The sequence below is a fragment of the Lissotriton vulgaris genome, chromosome 12 (genome assembly GCF_964263255.1).
Source record: "Lissotriton vulgaris chromosome 12, aLisVul1.2, whole genome shotgun sequence".
NCBI lineage: Eukaryota > Metazoa > Chordata > Amphibia > Caudata > Salamandridae > Lissotriton > Lissotriton vulgaris.
This window is the reverse complement of record NC_141700.1, coordinates 348547053-348567432: the sequence shown is the minus strand read 5'-3', so window position 1 is coordinate 348567432 and position 20380 is coordinate 348547053. Positions and strand designations below refer to the sequence as shown.

Sequence of the window (20380 nt, the reverse complement as noted above, 5' to 3'; positions counted from 1 at the left end):
TTCACAAATAGACCTTCTCCAGTATTAGGGGTGTCTTTCATAGATTCACATGCTTGAATATTCCCCGTCGTCGAAGTGGGAGTCCCACGGTACATAAAATAGCAGTAACATATGCATGTATACATGAAAAATATCATAAATAAAAATATACATACATATAATGTAATAGAAATGTAAATTTAAAAAGTACCATAGAACATAATAGGCCCATTGAAAAGCCTAAGGGAGAATTCACTTTAGTAGCATATTAGTCATTATGTATTGGTCCACATTCCAGCCAACGAAGTCGTCGACGATGATACGATGGTCGTCGACGAGACGCCGTCGACGATGGTGGGCCCGTCGACGAACTGCTTTTAGATGACTTGATCTTCGTCGACGGGGTTCGCGTCGACGAGGGAAGCGTCGACGATAACTTCTTCGTCGACGGTTTTGATTTGTTACTCGTCGACGAGATCTTCACAATAGAAGAAATGGGTCTCACCTCCTGGGCTGTCGTCGACGAGGTGATCGTCGTCGACGTAGCACTTGACATAGAACATGTTGTCGTCGACGTAGAGGCTACAGTCACTGATTTCGTCGTGGCTGAAGACGTCGACGGGCACGTCGACGAGCCCGTCGACGAGCCAATGCCAGATTTTACAATGGAAGGCAAGGCTTTGGGTGCAGACGTCAGAGAACCAGGTCCCGTAGACGTGCCCTGAAGCGAATCCTGTGGGGAAACAATCCTGGAGGACTCCAACAGTCTACTTTTCTTCAGAAAAGGAGATGGAACCTCAGTTTCAGACCCATACTTCTGAGAGGATTTAGAAACAACAGATGACAAACTTTCTACCTCAGAAACCACAGACTCTGAAGTCTTCAACTTCTGTAGCCACAGAAGGAGTCGGGCCTCTCTATCCCTCAGAGTCTTAGGAGGAAAAGTGCGACAGTACTTACAGTTTTGTACTTCGTGGTCTGGGTAGAGACAGTAAATGCATTTACTGTGTGGATCCTCATGGAAAAGGCGCAGTTTACCACAAGAAGGGCAGGCTTTAAATAAGGATTTCCTTTTTGAAGACATTTTCTGAAGAAAAAACAGCTAGAGTTTAAGAAAACTGAGAAGAGCTCAGGGAAGACTCCCTTCACACGACGTGCCGTAGAAAATCTGAGGACTTGGGCTTCTGAGGAGAAGGTTCTAGAGGAGGCTACAGCCTGATTGGCTGGAATGTGGACCAACACATAATGACTCTAATATGCTACTGAAGTGAATTCTCCCTTAGGCTTTTCAATGGGCCTATTATGTTCTATGGTACTTTTTAAATTTACATTTTTATTACATTATATGTATGTATATTTTTATTTATGATATTTTTCATGAATACATGCATATGTAACTGCTATTTTATGTACCGTGGGACTCCCACTTCGACGAGGGGGAATATTCAAGCATGTGAATCTATGAAAGACACCATTACTGGAGAACCACAGCTTACAGGTAAGTAACTTTTGTTCTTCCTCTTGCATATTAATGAGATAGGTCAACGTTTACGGCCCACTATGATTCACTGCCATCACAGGGATGATGGCCTGCTGGGGTCAGCAGGCAACCATATCTGTGATTGCTTTTAAATAAAGCAATCTTTTGTTTTTAAATACATCCCATTTTCCTTAAGTAAAAAGTGATGTTTAAAAAGAAAAAATGAAACGTTTAAGTTTCTTTTTTTTTTTTTAAAGAGTAGTTAGTAGTCTGTTGGACTACTGCATGCTCTTAAAAAAAAAATCAGCATTCTCAAAGGGTAAGGGGGCCACAAGGGGACCCCTTCACATTTGTTAATGGGTTGTCCTTACTTTTTTAAAAGTGGTAAAGTATTACTGTTTTGCAACCGGAATTCGGTCACAAAACAGTCATGCATTCCATATCAATTCGCTATTTGGATGGGAAGGCCAAAACGTGCCCCTGGATCAACTGGATCATGACTACAAGGAATGCAAAGCTTCTTCTATTTTCAAACCCAGAAATGTAGAAAGACTAGGCACACAAGCCTTAAGAAAGGTGAATTCTGACACAGAAGTCTTACTCAGATTCCTTATTTTTGATTATTCCCTAGCCATTAAACTGGATTGGAAAAATGTTGAGCAGTATCTCTGCTCGCTGACAGGTGTCAATTGGCTTCACATTGGAAGTGACATGGCAGAGCCTATATAAGCGCCACTCCGGCGGACTGACATCAGTTCCTTTCTTTCCACACCAACAACATGGATCTTGAGAGCTACCGCAGTTTTTTTTTTACCAACTTTTATGATATTTTTGTTGACCCAATGTGCTAGCGACATATCTCCTGAGGGTATCTCAGAGACAGATGTGTGTGTCTGATATCCACATCGGTCTGTCTCTGGTGCCAGGCCATGGCCCCAAAGCCTGCATCAAATGCAAGTAAATGCACCCCAAGTCAATTTGCATGCTGGCGATGTAGCTTCTAATGGCTTGGCAGAAGAAGTCTTGCACCATTCCCAGGGTAGTTCTCGGGCTGCTCCTAGAGCAGTTCCCAGGGACAACTTTTTCATTTTCCGAGACCGCTTTCCCTAAGTCTAGTAAGTCCAAGAAGCCCGAGAAGTAGTAGTTGAAGTATTCTTTAGCTTTCTCATCCAAACGCAATGCTTCTAGACCCCCCTCCAACACACTACCTGCGGAGCTGCTTCGGGGTCTGTTCCATTCTACCCCGAGTTCCTGGAGCCACAGCGACGCTCACCCAACTTGAAGAATTTTACGATGCTATGAGTGCCCTCTTTAGGTCACTGACTCCCTCTGGTGTAACTTCAGGCCCCACAGAGCCAAGAGGTGCTCCTGCTGTTTTTCCGCTAGCAGGTTCGCCCCTGAAGCCAGCCAGGCCCTCCGGACCCACCACTGGATCCGAGCAGACGCCATTACATGTGCCTTTTTCCCCCTTGGCTCTTCCATTCTGGCACCACTCAACAATGAGCCCATCGTCATTCCTGATTCCGATCCTTCTTCGTTGAGCATTGATGCTATTACCGTCCAGACCCTACCAACCCCTGAACTTAGCACCACTGTGAAATGAGGAGTGTTACACCTGAGGAGTGTTACACCTGGCATCTTTTGTTGTGGTTTCCCCGGTCTTCTTGCTTCTGACCCGTTTTTGACTGTGTGCTAAACATTGTTTTTGCTGGTTTTAGGAATCTAGGGACTTTACCACTGTTGACCAGGTCTAAAGTGCATGTGCTCTGTGTCTAAAATGTAATGACTTTATTGGCATATTTGATTTACTGAGTCCCTAGTACAGTGCACTACATTTACCCAGGGCTGTAAGTAAAATTCTACTAGTGGGCCTTCAGCATTGATTGCGCCAACCACATGAGTAGCCCTTAAACCTGTCCCAGGCCTACCACTACAGAGCCTTCGTGCAGTCTTAAACTACCATGTGGACTTGGCAAGTTCACCTACTTACCAGGCCCAAACCTTTTTTTTCTACATATGTCAATCTTAAGGTAGGCCCAATGTAGCCCCATGGGCAGTGTGCAGTACATTTAAAAGGCAGGGCATGTGCTTTTAAGTTTAGCTTGTCTGGGTAGTGAAAAACTGCTCCATTTGTGTTTCACCACAGCAAGGCCTATCCCTCCAATTGGTTAGTATTGGGGCTGCCTTGAAGCACTTTAAAAGTGTGTCTTCCAATTGGGAGCATCTAGAAATAGGAGTTTGATGTCTCTGGACTCACAATTTTAAAACACTCATTAAAGTGAAGTTGGTTTTTAAATTGCAGGTCTGAAAATGCCACTTTTAAAAAGTTAACAACTACTCTGTGATGCGAACAATGTTATCGGACTAGATAGTCCGCTGTATTCAGATTGTTTCTAGACCCCTGACGAAAAAAGCCCAGAGTCTCGAAATGCATTGGGTTATTTAAAAGAGTCCGTTCTGATGTAAGGTTGACTGCACGTGCCGCTTGACAAAAGCCTGGATGGGCAGCAGGAGGCATCTGAAACTGTCGAATAAAGTATTCAAGGTCAATGAAGCTGTCTCCGTGATGTTTAAAATATGCAGGAAGAGTGATAAGGCAAAGAATAATTGGAATATGATAAGAGAAAAAAAATGGTAAACCTACTATGGTTGTTTTTGAGGAATTTTCATTAAATTGCCGTGCAACAGTGGGGCGCAGGAGTGACGCACCCTCTTTTGGTAACTTCCAACAAGCTGTGATTTGGGACGACTCACAGACTGTTCGCACGCACCTTCATTGATTACAATGGATAAAAGAGTTTAAAATTAAGGGAAGGAGTGCATGCTCAAAACTGACTTTTACATGCTTAGCAACTTTCGTCACAAAACGAGTGTTGCACCCCAGAGAGGAATAAGTTGAATAAAGACAATGTTCATCATCATGAAGATGGTGGAAGAACAGAATATACGGAGTGGATTTCTTCAGAAGTACTTTTTGAAAGAACTCTGTGATGTAAACAATGTTATCGGACTAGAGAGTCAGCTGTATTCAGATTGTTTCTAGACCCCTGATGAAGAGCCCAGATGCTCGAAATGCATTGGGTTATTTAAAAGAGGCCGTTCTGATGTATGGTTGACTACAAGTGCCGCTTGACAAAAGTCTGGATGGGCAGCAGGAGGCATCTGAAACTGTCGAAAAAAGTATTCCAGGTCAATGAAGCTGTCTCCGTGATGTTTAAAATATGCAGGAAGAGTGATAAGGCAAAGAATAATTGGAATATGTTGAGAGAAGAAACATGGTAAACCTACTATGGTTATTTTTTAGGAATATTCCTTAAATTGCAGTGTGACAGTGGGGCGCAAGAGTGACGCCCCCTCTTTTGGTAACTTTTATAAAGTTGGCATTTTCTTACTTTAAATCTGTGCCTTGGGGGGGAGCTAGAGAGCCAGAGGCAAGATGGCCGCACTGTAGTGAGGCTCTGCCGGTTGGACTAACAATCCGTCAAATATCTGCGGACCTGCTCAACATCGGACCATTCTATTGACAACGTTTTGTGGTGGAAGCACAGAGAAATGGATCGGTGTGCGTCAAAACTAAGCCACATGAATGTGCTGACAGAGTTACGGCTCTAGAGCTTCAGCTGCGGCCTCAAGGGAGATCAAGATGGCGTCTGGGAAGAGCCGTTTCTGAGCGGTTGTCGAGCGGAATAATGAGCGCTCTGTGGTTTCAGCACAACTGACCCTGCGGCGCACTCCTGCTGGTTGGGCTGTCGGATAGCTGCGTTTCCCCATATGATCGACATTGCATTGAATAGAGGAGGAACGGGGCATTGTGGACACAGGGGCGGTGGGGCTGCGTTGAGGGCTGCTCTCCGGTCATAACTGGTGAGTGAGCGCTGGGCCCTGAGGCTGCGGCTGCCCAGCTGCGTCCCCTTGGGTGCTGTGAGAGAAGTGCCGCCTCAACGGGGATACATCACATATTTCTGCACGCATACCACTTGCACTCCGGTCTGAAGACGCACTGAGGCTGTGAGCGCCGCGGGATGACGCGCGCCCACGGCGGATACTCCTGTGGACATCTGCTGTTGCTTTAGGCAGACTCGGGTGCAGAGCGTGGTGACCTGCAAGGAGAAGATGGTGGAGCGCGGTGCTCGGCGCTACCGCGCCCCTGAGTCACCAACAGCAAGTGGAACCTCAGGTGACGACTGGGAGAACACAAGACGGCGAGACAGCCCTGAAGACCTGCTGTGGCCCGGTGCTAGTGTGTTGTGGCAGCCTGCATGCGCGGGTCCTGGTGCGCTCCTCTGCGATGGTACTAATTAGGGGGTCAAGGGCATCCAAGTAGTGGTGACCCAAGTGTGTACAAGAGTCTTCAGCACTGCAATTAAAGAAGTGGGGACCCCAACGGTGGAGAATGCAGTTGTGGTTCGGGGTGCACTCTTAAAGGATTACGGCGTGAGCATCCACGGTGCCACATAGGATAGTGGTACGGCATTGGTTGGTGTGGCGGCGCTGGGTTCCGTGGCAGGGCGCCTGGGACATTTGTACAGCCTGGCGAGTGAGTTATAAGTGCCAGTTGCGGCACACCCCCTAACCGCGCAGATCAGCACGGCCCTGACGGCGAACTCCTTTCTCTGGAGGGAGGCACTTGGAAGAAGATGTTGGCATGCTCTGCCAGGCATTAATTCGGTAGTATCTGCCTACAACCAAACTCCAGAGGCAGCACACTGCACGCGGTGTGGCGACCCCGGACATTGGACAAGTGTTCCAACGAAGAGGTTCGCGGGACATTGCTTTGTGAGGCAGATAGCTTACAGAGTCCTGCATTGGAACTGGGTGCCTGACTCTACATATCTCCCTATCAGCATGGGTAAGACAGACAAGCAACAACCCAAGCTGTCTATAGACCCCCGTCGGTCATACCGTCCGACAGGCACACAGTCCGACAGAGCTGGAGCCGCCACAGTCCTCCTCAATAGAGGTCACTCTACAGGCCATTCAACAAAGCTTACAAGCCATTAATGGCAAGATTGACGGACTGTCCCTCCGGATGGACAAAATGCAGGCCACGCTGGATAAGCAGGGTGAGAGACTCACAACGGCTGAGCAACGACTATCAGCGGTGGAAGATGAATCTCATGCCACAACGGGCCAATGCTGGGAAATTGAGAAGCTTCTGGAGGTCATCAGAGCTAAAAATGAAGACTTGGAGGCATGCTCCCGGCATTGCAACCTACGTATTACTGATGTTCCCGAGAGCATGAATACGTGTCGCCTAGAGGAGTATGTGGAGGCAATGCTAAAAGATCTGTTTGATGCAGAGAATTTATCACAAGTACTAATTGTGGAGCGAGCGCACCATTCTTTAGTGCCCAGGCTGCCTCCGGGGACGCAGACGCGCCCTATAGTTCCCAGGATCCTAAACTATAGGAATCGTGAGTCGGTCCTTAGGCTGGCCGGGGAAAAGCAGAACATGTGCTATCAGTGCAACGTGGTGTCCTTTTTCCCTGATTTCACTATAGCAGTGCAAACGGCCCATAGGGACTATACCAAAGTGAAGAAGTTACGTGCACTGGAGATACCGTACGCAATATTATACCCTGCCAGACTGAAGATCACGATGGATGGCAAAGTAAAAGTGTTCAAATCTTCGAGGGCGGCACCGGATTTTATCAGGCAGATCTTACCTCAAGGGAAAGCGTCCAAGAGCAGCACATCCCCTACACACTCAGCAAGATCGGACACGGAAGCCTAAAGAGTGCTCCGTACTGCATTGGACTTTGGTTCGGAGTCTGCAGGATGGCGGCGGCGCCTCCGCCGTTTGTCGCTTGCTGGCCAGTGGGGGTCTTCTGGTGAAGTGCGGGAGTCAAGAGATCCATCTGGGATAGCGGGGGGCGCCCCTGCGACTGTAAGTGTTCAAGTGCTTAATAACTGTGTTGCAGTGGCACCCTGGGCAACATGGTTGGAGTTGCAGTGTCAGGAATAATGGGGTGCAGTGGGAGCTTAGGACAATGCTCTACCCTGTCCTGATGTCTTTTAATGGTTATGGGGTTTATCTCGGGTTTTTGGGGTGGTGCTGCCGATCTCTTCTGCTTGTAATCATGTATTCTTTTTGGGATGTCTTTCTGCCATACCTGTTAGTTATCGCAATGTTATATACTGTTAATGTTTGCAGTATAGTCTGCAACTTAGGACATGCCGCTTGACATTTTTCTGTTGAGGGCTGACTAAATGAGTCATGTTATGTGCACATGGCGGGGTGCGGCGGTGGTGGTGGCGGTATTCAGGTATTCAACAAGACAGATTATGTGAAGGGATTGTTCTTGCATATCCCTGGGACTCCTATAGAATTGTTCTATGTGCTCGCACTGAGAATTCTGCATCAAGGATCACTCTTACTAATGACGTGATAACTATCAATGGGGTTTACTAGCGCTGAGTGGTTGAAATGGATTATATGTCGTTATATACATGTTTGGTGGGGCCACGGTGATTGCGCCTGGCCACACCTGCCTGGCAGGTGGGGAAAGGGTACCTGGCTGTCCCCCATGTGGGTATTACCCAATCTGGCTTCTGGCTAAGTGTTAAAGTAGCTTCAAGTAGGGCCTGTTTTAAGAGACACATCTTTTTTTTCCTAGTGCCACATACAGTGGACCTTTCCCCAGATGTGAACTTTGAATGATCACTAATTATGAGAGAGGAGGAGGTCAGTGAGGGAACAGCCTGAAAGACTTACTGCTGAGTGCTCTCGGACATTCCCTCCTTGCAAGATGTCACAGCTGGAAGAGCTGAACAATGCTATGGAGTCTCTATCAAGGGGCAAAAGTCAAAGTGATTATAAATGCAAATGCAGCAGGAAAGAATAAAATAATCCGGGCTACGCTCCGGGATGCCCCCGTGCTGTTTACTAAATTTATTGAGCCATTCGCAATTACGGTCCGTAGAGAAACTACAGTTATTCCTCCAATATTTGGGATGGCCAAAATCAAGCTTTTCGCTACCGGTATTATTTCATATCTTCACCCTAACGCAGCGAATATTCAGATCATGCCAGATACAATTGCTAAATTTACTGGAGTCAGAGGTTATAAAGTCAACCAAACAAAGACAGGAATACTACTGTTTAAAGCATCTTCAAATGATCTTTCCCAGGAACTTCAGTCACCATATTCACCTCAACGACCCATAAGATATTTAGGCGTCTATGTAATGCATGACTATTCTCAATTACTTGATTTAAATTACAAGGCAACATTTCATAAAATTAAAACATTGTTGATAGATGGAATTGTCTCCCTCTAGCCATTATTGCAAGAGTAGCCTTGATAAAGATGTCGATTCTCCCATTAGTGTTTTTTCTAACAACATTGAGCGTTTTTTTTTTTTTAATTTTTTGAAAACCTTTATTGTGCATGGGAAGGAGAACAAATACGGGCCTACAACCCTCAGGCCGGCCACGATACTGTAGGCACAAATGTAAGCAATGCGGTTCCCCAGCGGCATCAGGCAATATAGCATCAATTAGTAGCAGTTACACTGTATGGGAATATGTCGCCAAGGAAAGGAGCAATGAAGGTTTAGTTTTTTTTTTAAAGTTTTTGATGTAAATATAAGTCAGTGAAGAATAGGTTCGAGGAGAACTGAGTCCATACATTAGCTTCACAACATGAGTAGGCAGCATAATTAAGAACAACAGTAGCGATAAACACCCCACCAGTATGGCAGTATAATGCAAAACAGCAGGAGTAACAGTACACATTTACGCACCACCTACAGCGCCACCCACTTCCTACTAATCCCATGTCAGACCCAGAGCAGAAGACAGAACAAGAAAGCGCAGAAATTTTAGAAAAATAAAGCCCATAGAAACTAAGAAGAAAAACTAAATCTACCCCCCCACCCTACAACAATCCGGAGGCTACGGCCTACCCCCCCCCCCCCCCCCCCCCCCGGTAAAGTGCCTGTCGCCCTTTAAAGAACCCGAAATATAGAGAAGAGAAAAGAAAGAAACGAAAAGAAATAAGGATTCTCACTCTTGAGTTATAGGGAGGAAGAAAAGAACAAGCCATTCTACCACTCCCAAAAGAAGAAAGGGACGGGGAGGAGCCCTAGCAATAACATAATCTCCCGGTCCCCCAGCCACTTGTAGCCCCTACATCGACAAAACAATACCAGCAAAAGGAACAACACCAGAGGTGAGTCGAATCAGGTGCACCCCGGTCCCCGAAGCAGTACACGAATGACCACACCATCTAGGAGGGTGAACAACGGGATATGCACTACTCCACCTACGTGCGAGAGTACCAGGATAGACAGCAGCAGCCACCAGGAGGAGGGTCAACTCAATACAGTCTCGGTCACTTCGGTCCCATACACCCACATCACCCCACTTATTGATATCAGAAAATTTAAATAATCACAGGTCCCAGCGAGGGGAGTCATCACTTATCGTGCATCCAAATCAAATACAATCCCGTCTAGTCCCAGTCTCCGTATGCCAGTGAAACATTACTGCAATGATAGGCGACTAGCCCTGGCCCGATTTAGGATGGCCCCCAAAACGATACACATGAAGGAAGCCACCCCCCTCCAGAACGACGATACAAAATGGCACCGGATAGAAGAAGGAGGGTCCGTTGTTCCAAAATGGACGTCTCCAGTCCCCTCGAAATCCGACATCTGCAATAAGGAGCGAATCCAGAATAGTCCGGTGGCACATCTTGCAACGTTTAGAAAGCGGAGGTCTCCGAAAAGCGTTAGAAATGGGAGATGGAGGCCACACAGACGGCGCCCAGATACGGTGCAGTGGTAAACGAAACAAAGTTGCAGTCATTGGAGGAAGGGGGAACAAAGTAGCAAGAGTAGTGCCGGTGGAAGGCAGAGTGCGTGCGCCAGTACCTCCAGTAGTCACCCCCTCATCGCTGGAAACATGTGCAGACATTGTAGCCCCATCAGCCGGCAGTGAAGGCAAGTCCATACGGTGCCAAGTATCGACCCTCCGTGCCCGCCCCAGGTTAAGCAAAATGGCGTCTAGTTTCTCACCCAGTGTGCGGGAGCCAAGGTCCATCGCAGCTCGCAGGTCCTGGAGGGCAGCGAGGACGGTTCCATAGGTAGGAGTGACAAGCGGAACCTCCGTCTCAGGATCGTGAGAGGGTTCCCGGAATCCGTGCCCCATCTCAGGCCGATTTCGGCGGTCGGGGGATGAGGATAGACGATCTTTATCACAATGGTAGACGCGGGGCACCTCCATTCGGTAATCCGATGATGAAGTTGGGGCTGGCGCGGTAGGAAGGAGCTGCAGTCCGAGCCACTGAGCCTGCAGGGCGAGCTGCAGTCGGTCGTCTTTAGCTGGGAGCTTACGTTGCTCCGTTGTGAGGTCGGGACACACCAGGGTCCGCTCGCCGGTGAAGGGCAGAGACTGCAATGGAGGCTAGGCACCTCGTCTCCGGCACCACTCAATGAAGCCAAACATAGCACACATCCCTTCCTCGCCGTCAACAGGCACAAGGTTCTAGGAAACCACGGCAGAATGATGTAGCCTGGTCCGATTCTAGGCAGGAACGGCTCTTCCAAGCCGCCGGCACCAAACCATCCGCGCAGCCGTTCTTTGTTCTTCCCGGTCCGGCGGTGCACAACGGCTCAAGCAGGGGCCATAGCCGCGGGACGGACTAGTGGGAGCTCCGGTCACCGGGCAGATAGAAAACCCGGGAAAACATGGGTAGATTCAGCGCAACCTCCGGAACACGCCACCGCCAAAAAACGCCAGGATAATTAACAGGATATCGATGCGGGGCTCAAGGGCCGGCGGAGCCGAGGGCTTACACGTCTGCCCCGATCGCCATCTTGGCTCCTCCCCCATTAAGAGTGTTTTAGTTGAGGAACTGTTGATTAAAATCAATTATTCCACTGGGTGTTCAATCACAAAGGAGAATGGGTATATATATCTCAGAATTGGGATACAAGTCCCTGAGGGCTGCACATTGTAGAAGAATGGCACTCTTGTATAAGTGGTTGACCTATTATACTCTCCATAGATGGCATCAGATGAATGCCCCAGTGCCAGATCAGTGTTTTTGTTGTAAGCTAGATGGAGCAGAAGATTGGTGGTATATTTTTTTACGCGACCCACACTTAAAGATTTTTGGGAAAACATTTCCCAGGAACTTAGAGATATAACACAGATTCCTTTATTACTGCTCAAATATTGCCGAAGCCCATGCTTGCTTTGTTAGGCTTCTCATATGTCACTTGAAGGGCTAATGAGAGCATCCAATGTTTGCTTTATATTGATATTTCTGTTGCACACAAAGTAATACTGCAGAAGTGGACCACTGATAAAGTTCCTTCTCTGAGAAACTGGCAAGCCTAAATGCAAAGAACTACGATTTTGAGGAGGCCTATGCTACGCGAGAGAGCAGCTGTTTAACATTTTAGATCTATGGAGTAGAAAACAGCTTGACTTCGCTGATCCTGACAGTGAAGGATACAAGCTATATGTTAAACAAAGAACAAACGCTGCAATATTCTAAATTAACCAGAACGTACAGAAGTAGGGAGAACATGACATTCAATGTTGCGTACAGTTCTGGTGTGTATAATGTATATTTTATGCCTCTATTTTAGAACTGATTGTATTGGTGTTGTGAAGAAGAATGCACCAATGCAGATATATTTCTTGTATGTTATTTATTCAGAAACAGGTGAGCGCCAGGGAAATAGGTACAAACGGTCTCCAGTCACTTCATGAATGCTCGACACCTAGAATACACAGTAATGACCTACAAACATTCTGCTAGCTCGAGCTACTTTAGGATTTACAGCTCGAGCTACTTAAAGGTAAAGGCATAAGCATAAACAACACTACACATCCCCCCGTTAAAATAAAGAAAAGAAAGAAAAAAAATAATAATAGTTTAAAGGAAACAACTATGTACAAACAAGCTCTAAGGAAGGATAAAACAAAAACAAAAGTAAATGACAGAGACCCTAAATTACATTATAAATCCCTTTAACCAACCAGGTAAAACTCTTGTTCTTTTGTCAGGCAACAAGGATCCAGTGAGGTAACTGCCACAATAATAAATAAGAAATCTTACTTGAAGCAAATTAGTTGACAGATGTTCCCCACGCTGTATAATTCTTCCTTTCCGACAGGATTTAGAATGGAAAGTTTCTGTAGAGATTTTCCAATAGAATAAACACTTGTTTAAGTCCGTGAAACATAAAAAAAAAAATATTCAAATTCCTTACTTCACGGGTTCTGTTTCCACATCGTCGCCAATTGTGATGAAGAATACACCAATGCAGATATATTTCTTGTATGACAGAAGGTTATTTATTCAGCAACAGGTGAGCGCCGGGGAAATAGGTACAAACGGTCTCCAGTCACTTCATGAATGCTCGACACCTAGAATACACAGTAATGACCTACAAACATTCTACTAGCTCGAGCTACTTAAAGATTTACAGCTCGAGCTACTTGAAGTTAAGGCATAAGCATAAACAACACTACAATTTGGGTATTTTATAATTGACATCAGCACTTTAATTTGCACATCTCATCCGCACTATATATTGAAAATATGTAAGCTCGTGAAATGACTTATTTAATCCATGTAGTCTTATATGTGTATCAAAATATTGATATTTGTCAGTTTCTTGTCAAATCATTCAATGGGACCTGCTCAATCACATTTTTTTTAAGATCACTGATTAGCAGAACCTCTGATAGCTTCTTCAGGTTAAAATTGCCTGAAGTCATGTTCTAAAATGCCAATCCTGGCTTCAGTTCTCCCACTGACGCTCTCTAGACAATGCTACTCTGGATGTTGCCTAGCTGTTCCTTATTGCGTCACTCAGCTTTTAAACGTAAATGCTCTTTAGACACAAAATGTTGGTTCTTCTCAATGTTGCATTTGTTTTTCCTCCTTAAATATCGGTCACTCTAATTAAAGGGCCCATCCAGTCTAGAGAATAAAAACAGTTCTTTTTGCCCAGTCCTGCATTGCTGTCAGTCGCCAACATTAAGCATTCTAGCATGTTGCTTTGTTTTTTTGCAGAGTTTTATATAGCGCGAACTAGACCCGAACCGAATCGGGTATCAGAGTGCTGTACATGGCTCCAGTTACATTACATGAGGGACACACATTCATTTCAGGCACGGGGAGATTAATTGATTTGCCCAGAATCACAGGAGGTTTTAGCGTCATTACCGAGACTTGAACTCAGATCCCCAGGTCCGAGGTCGAGCGCCCTAGCCGTCAGTTGTGGTTTTGAGATGTAGTTTTAGTTCTTTCACCGGATGGCCCCTTTAAAGTAAATTGGTTATTGCTTTTTAGGTCTCGGCTAGTAACGCGCGAAGCGCGTTCTCGCCAGAGAACTATAGTTGCCGTCTCAGCCGACAACGAGCTGGAATGTGGAGACGAGACCTGGCCGCGCGTGCAGCGTTGTCCCATAGGATAACGTTGCGCGCGTGAACTTCTGCCGACAGCATGTCAGAAAGGACGGGATTGCTACGCGCGCCTGCTGGAATGCAGGGGGAGTCTGAGCCTGCAGCGTGTGTGAGCCCGGCAGCAACCCTCTTCCTCCTCCTCACTGCCAGAGGCACACGGGCTTGATGCTCTTGATGTAGGATTTAAAAAACAAAAGACGTCATCTGATTCTCATTACGGAGTCTGCCAGAACGTCTGTTTAACTTGTTACCTCTGGCTCGACGTGTAAAGCACGGTTAACATGTTTGTCTTGTTTTCACGGCCGCCATACATCAAAGGGTTCGGCTCCCCGCACCCTGCTTCACGGACGCTTTCGCGAAAGCAATCGCTTTCAGTGCTGCTTGTTGTATAAGCATTCGTCTTTATAATCCTTTATAGAATATGACCTGCGGCATGACTTTTCACCATGAACATCTACTCCCTCTTCATGGTGTAATCCGAACTAGAAACTGCTGCAATCGGTACTGCTTAACGTGCGTGCGAGAAACTGGATGCCGTCCAGGCCGCATAAAACGGAGGTGTCCCAGCAGACGATGCCCACTCTGTTCTCAACACCCACCTGTGAACTGACAGCACCCGTAGGGCGCATAGCCTGCAACACTTAACAGCTGTGAGGGGCACCATCGCAGCTGGCGTCGGCGTTAATCAGTAGCGCAGCAACGTGAATGCAGACAAGGGCTACCCCGCCTTCCATCCGTCCTAGGTCTGTAAATTGAGTATCATTGAACAAAGGTTATATCAAGATCTATTAACAGCCTTAGAAGCGGTACGGATTTTTTTTTACATATCTTCATACGATTCTAAAGCAACATAGAAGTGTGCCCACAAAACATTTAAAACGCGTTACGTAGCTCCACTATGGCAAGCTTGCTGCATTGAAGCCTCATTGGCCGAACGTGTTTTAATCGGTGTTGCTGCCAAGTGTACATTTTCTTGTCATCCCCCACTGCAGGAAGTATTGCTTTTTAAATTTGCGAAAAACGTAGTTGCAAAATAAATGTTATATTTCAGTTCTATACTGACATACATTTCCTACTAAAATCACTACTAACAGACTTAACCACCTTTCTCCTATTCACTTGCACACTGGGCCATCTCCAAATGCCTTCTAGACTTTTCTGTACATCTGCAATAAGTATGTACATCTCTTTATGTTAGCCCGGATTGCTTTAACACAAACCGGTAACTGAACATTGCAAGCTCTGAATCTGTCACCCGTGACCTGATATACGAGAAAACGGCATACTGATTGGTAACCTGCGGAACAGCTCTTAAGTATACTGATAAATGCAGACTCCGTTGCTTCGAAAATCGTAGTTTAACGCCTCAAACACAAACCGTTTATAACGTAATACTTCTGTGTTCACGTATGTACTAAAATAGATTCCGAGGTACGGGACTTCAGATTCCATAAGTCCATATCAGTTCTCCCTACAATACCTCTTTACTTTGCTTTATCACAAGAGCCAGGGCGTCTTAAATACAATTTATTTCCTACCTCAAACACTCAAGTGTCCTGCAATGTAATTTTCTGCAGTGTGTAAAAAGCACTTGGGATGGAAGCCAACTACTTTCCCAGCCTCAGGGTCGAAAATGGTCAATACAAATGCCTGCTTGCGAAAAAAGCGCAAAAAGTTCAACTTTTGCCTTGTAAACAGCAACTATTCTCATTAGTAAGTTAACAACTGCAGTGATTCATTTTCGAAGCAACGGAGTCTGTATTTACCGAAGGAAATCAAGCATGATTAATAATGTATACTTTGTTCATTAGCAGTCAGTGCCACTTGTCGTGAAAACCGATGTATGAAAGGTCTTGATTTTAAAAATGAATAACAACAAAAAATCTTGTTTATTTTTTTATTGAGACTAAGGATGCTCGCTCACTGATTAAGTAAACCACATGGTCCGATCAATTGTCAATTACTTGGATGTACCCCCCTATTCTTTTTCCCCTTTTCTTAATCCTTGGAAAGGTTATAAGATCGGTGTATTAAAAGTGGGAGCTTTAATTGTAGATTAAACTTGTTTATTGTGCTGCTGATACAAACAAGTGAAAAAAGGTTCGAAATCTATTAGTGATCAATTGAGGCGAACTAGGACCACAACTCCCAGGGTGCATATGATAGTTAACTCTAAGTGGAATTCATCATCTGGACAAAAATCTATTAATAATTTGACAGCAGTGAAGAAAAATGCGAGTCATTTAAGGTGTCCAGCACTGGCCCTGGAGGCAGGATCTATATCACATTTTCAGAATAACCACTATGTAAATAATTCCAGATGAGAATCCATGTATGTGAATTTCTAACATATTACTGTCCTAAAAATCTAGCGCAGCTCCAACTGTTCTATGCCTCTGGATACCCCTAAATGACTTCTGCATTTACGTTTTCTGTGAGATAGTCTCATATATATTTTAATGGGGGAAATGATGTTTTGAAGTGATGTGGTTGCTCAGGCACGTGCCTGAGAGAAGCACATTGGTATTAGACACAACCATACACACAACCGCACACAACCACACACACCACCACACATACAACCACACACACACACAACCACGCACACACAACCACAGGCACACACAACCACACGCACACACAACCACACACACAACCCCACACAACACACACACAAACCCACAACCACACATACAACCACATACACAACCACACACACACAACCACACCGTCAGTGCACACTTTCACCAGACACCATCAGTCTTCAGTGCACACTCTCACCGTGCACAAACACCACCAGCTGTCAGTGCACGCTTTCACCAGGCTCAAACACCACCAGCCATCAATGCACGCTTGCACCAAGCACACACCACCAGACGTCAGTACACGCTTTCACCAGACACACACACCACCAGCCGTCAGTGCACGCTTCCACCAGGCGCACACACCACCAGCCGTCAGTGCACACTTCCACCAGGAACACACACCACCAGCCATCAGTGCACAATTTCTGCAGGCACACACACCACCAGCCATCAGTGCACACATATATTGTTAGCGCATCCAGAATTAACTATTGTACCAATCGCAGTATGGCGCACTTTACTTTTAAACATATTCATCTAAAGCGCAGCATGCCACCATTGCTACAAAAATAAATACACATTTTTTTTGGCCTACAATTTATAGACTTTTGGTGCAATTGGCGTTGCAATATTAAGCAATGCCAATAGCTCAAACTTAATTAACCCGAGACCTATTGCATTGTAAATGCTTGTTCCTTGTTCTGTTGAAGTCTCCTCCACGACAGTTCTCAACTCGTGGCATGTAGTCTGCTGTCAGGGCAACAGCAACAGACCTTATGTCAAGGAGCTCCTCAGACACCAGCTGTATCCGCAAAGAACTTTTTCGTCGAAGTAGCATCCACAAGGATATTCTCTACTTCCAGAGCCTGACACCATATCTACTCCTGTGGACCCTGTCAAAGAAAAAAAGTTTTGAGAAGATGTTATTTCCTTATTTCCAAAGCTCTTTGGAATTAGAGGCTTTGCAAGTGACCTCTATGAAACATTCATAAGATTGAGTCTAACTGCCCATCACTCTGAAGACAAGCACTTGTAAACCCTGACTCCAAGTTTCGCTCATGACCTTGCTCTGCCCACTTCCAATTGCTTTTTGTGCATGCATTACATATATCCGTTGACTTCCTAGTATGCAAAAGACAAAAGCTGTTTAAATTGCCTTCCCCAGTCTCTATGATGTGATAATATTTTTGGCTCTTTCATTCCAGGTGACTGTCCAGGTTTTGAATCAGCTCATTCAGAAGATCAGAGAAGACCTGCCCAACCTGGAATCCAGCGAAGAAACGGAACAAATAAACAAACATTTTCATAACACACTGGAGCATTTGCGTATACGGCGAGAAGCCCCAGAATCCGATGGTCCAATTTACGAAGGCCTTGTTGTTTGAGTCGGAAGTCCCTAAACAGTGCACCTATTATTTTCGTTCCATATATGTAATTTGTTTTATACATAGAATAGTTTCTTCTTAGAGTGTGCCTTTCGAAATCGCCAATTGGATCATTCATTTGTTTGAGGACATCAACCAAATAAGTAACTGCATTCTCCATACTGCATTTGAATAAGTAATATGTTTGTATTCGACCAGTAATCTAAATTTGATTATACTTTTAGCATTGCCAAACCAGTTCCATAATATTTCTAAAGTACAACACTCTAACCCAAATATTTTCTTTTATGCCTCTGTTTGTTGGTGTTGGTTCTGTACTTTTATGTGCAGTTCAGTTTTAACCCCGCAAACGTTTTTCCTCTCTTCAGTGTTCACGTGGCCAATTTGCAAACATCCCAGTTATTTCACTTGGGGGTGTTACATGTGGGATTCTGCTTGAGCTCTTCTTTTAATGCAAGTCAATGCTATGTGTCATGATTTTTTGAAAACTAGAATATAATAATGCATGTTTGGAGAGTTGTAAAGCACCATGTTAAAAGACAGAAGTTATATTTTGCATAAGAAAGTCCTGTGATATTCAGTGAAGGCCAGTACTGTGCACAGGGCTTATTTATCAACACACCTTCGCTCCAAATTGTATGAAAAAAGTTATATGGAAGACTTGTGGTCTATATAGTGTATGTATAACCATAATTACTGTAAATTTAGGGAAAATGCATTATACAAGTTTATTAAGTCTCATGATTTGCACCAAACAATAAAATTGCTATTAACAAAGTGTACTTGCTATCTATACTATTTGTGATTCTTTAGATAATGACTGTGTTAATGAAGGCTGAATCAGCGTGATTGGTATGTAGTTTAAAAAAATATCCATCAACCGGTTCACAAAGCTTTTTAGTGGAAAAATATATATCTAGTATGTAAGTAAGGCTTAGGAAGTAATATTATTTTTTACCACTGTTTATAAATTCTCACACCCAGCTGCACACACTTTTTGTGAATTGAAACATTGTTCTGTCTCTAAACAGCTTTATGCTGTCAGTGCATGTGAAGCAAAGATCTGTAATTTTGATAACCTATTATTTGCAACATTCGAGTGTGAGTCTCCAGAGCGGCAGCCAGTGTGACTGCTGACGTGACTTGACTTGACTAAAAGTCCATGGCAAACTATGCTAGTCATGTATCCTTTGCTCAGAGAGTGTATTTATGGCACATTAAAGATTACCATTCATTTAAAACATTAATTCCCCGATCAACCTCCCACTGCCATTGATTGTGCAGATTACCCCAATGTTTTGTCAAACACATATTTGCTCCTTTTATATAGCTGCAGCAAGTCTTTTGCGTAGATCTGATCAGAACATCAGGTCTTCTGCTGTTTGTAGTTTGCGGGCAGTGTTTAATTGAAGCGATGGTTACCGGTGCTGAGCACCTGCACTTAATTGTCAACATCGACACTAATCACAGTCTGACACATGGTGGCGCTGTTTATCTACTTTAGAAATCAGGACAACTGTAGTTTATTAATTCATTATTCTTTAGAAATTAATAGTACCTGCCTCCCACGCTATTCTTATAGCTTTGGGGGCCTGGAATAGTCTAAATTGACAGACTTATAGGTGTATAATGGTTTGTAGTTGTGTTGATACGGTCATTGGCAGCACTGGCAGAGGGACGCAATGGACAGAGCAAACTGCAGTGGCCTTCTGACAAGAGCCGAGGCACTTTTATTTGAAAATTAAGTGCTGGCTCTTGCACTCCAGATACAATTGTGGCTTTTTCATCCTGTCTCCCGCAGGAACTGAGACTTTCCTGTTTCACAGGTGTCTTTTTGTAGATTTCTGTGACAAGCATGACTTGAATCTTTGACAGGTATTTTTCATGATAATGTCATGTAAAGTACAGGTATTTATGTCTTAAAGTACTTTTTAGTTTCTGCGGCTTTGCACCTCCTCAGAATGACTATTCATGTTTAGGAGGTGACAGTCGGCGTGATTGTATCCTCCATTGTCTTATCTGAAAAGGATGTTCTCATCTCCTTCAGAAAGCAATTAAGACAATTTTTATGTTATGTTTTATTTTTGTTATGTATTGCAGATGTTCTTGTGGGCTGGCCAGCTATGGGCTGCAGCTAACTTGGAACTTTCACTCTCAAACCAGATAATCCTGTAAATAATTATTTTCCAGCTGAAGGAAAGGGTCAGCCTGTCTTCCAGACTTTAGATAGCAGGTGATTTCCCCACCTCTGTAACCCACTTTGGGCTCCTGTCGCCAAAGGTTTAAGAAACCGCAGCCGTCTAGATGCGAGTCTGATTACACCATCAGCACACCAGTGGATAGAAGGCAGAAAAAGACTTGGATGTGACAGGGTATAAGTGGTGTTACGGGGCAAATGGGCATTGCCCTGCCACCCTGGGGGAGTAATAAAAGTGTGAGAAAGAACACCAAGCAGCTCACAATAAATTGCGCTGGCTGTTAAGTGATAAACGTGTAAATCTGTTTTTTTTCCGTAGGGGGT

At 44.8% G+C, this 20380-nt stretch overlaps 1 protein-coding gene across 1 annotated transcript in view; it reads left to right on the top strand.

Moving 5' to 3' along the window:
* VPS35 (VPS35 retromer complex component) overlaps positions 1 to 18641 on the top strand; it is a 526314-nt gene extending 507673 nt beyond the window's left edge. Inside the window, exon 17 of the mRNA XM_086945112.1 lies at positions 17680 to 18641. Coding sequence (XP_086801238.1) covers positions 17680 to 17859 — 180 coding nt within the window. The 3' untranslated portion in view covers positions 17860 to 18641. The remainder of the gene's footprint in view (positions 1 to 17679) is intronic.
* The last annotated feature ends 1739 nt before the right edge of the window (positions 18642 to 20380 follow it).